Source organism: Penaeus monodon, chromosome 31 (genome assembly GCF_015228065.2).
Source record: "Penaeus monodon isolate SGIC_2016 chromosome 31, NSTDA_Pmon_1, whole genome shotgun sequence".
Taxonomy (NCBI): domain Eukaryota; kingdom Metazoa; phylum Arthropoda; class Malacostraca; order Decapoda; family Penaeidae; genus Penaeus; species Penaeus monodon.
The window spans coordinates 30,851,150-30,851,540 of NC_051416.1; the positions used below are offsets into that span (position 1 = coordinate 30,851,150).

Here is a 391-nt window from a genome sequence, read left to right on the forward strand (position 1 = left end):
ATTTTACAATACCTAACGTTCATGCATTTGCTTTGTTCCCTTTTCCCACCAACTTGGCAATATAGGGAAAGTGATAAATATAACTCTTTCCCTCTTACACTTACAAAAATACATACCTTCAATCTTTCCATCTTGCTGGGTATGTCTGTCAATAAGGACTCCAAGTGTTGTTTTTCATCCTTTAGGTTAAGACGTTTGTCTGAATCAAGACGGTCAAACTTCCAGCCTCCTTCACCATCAAACTGTAGCAAGTGAGTGTGAAACTTCCTGAAAGAGAAAGGAAAATTCATGATTATATATTTCTTTTCATTCAACACCACCCTGGTAGAATTCTGTCTCAGCCTGCAAAAACTGGTGAAAGTTTTATTTTATGATTACACTACACTTCTAG

General features: G+C 36.6%; 1 protein-coding gene across 1 annotated transcript in view; it reads right to left on the reverse strand.

Annotated features, from left to right (window-relative positions):
- The window catches only part of LOC119593166 (ATP-binding cassette sub-family D member 2-like), a 22,603-nt gene that overhangs the window by 999 nt on the left and 21,213 nt on the right, over positions 1-391 (reverse strand). The window contains exon 10 of the mRNA XM_037942138.1: positions 117-267. Within this exon, the coding sequence (XP_037798066.1) occupies positions 117-267 (151 nt within the window). The remainder of the gene's footprint in view (positions 1-116; positions 268-391) is intronic.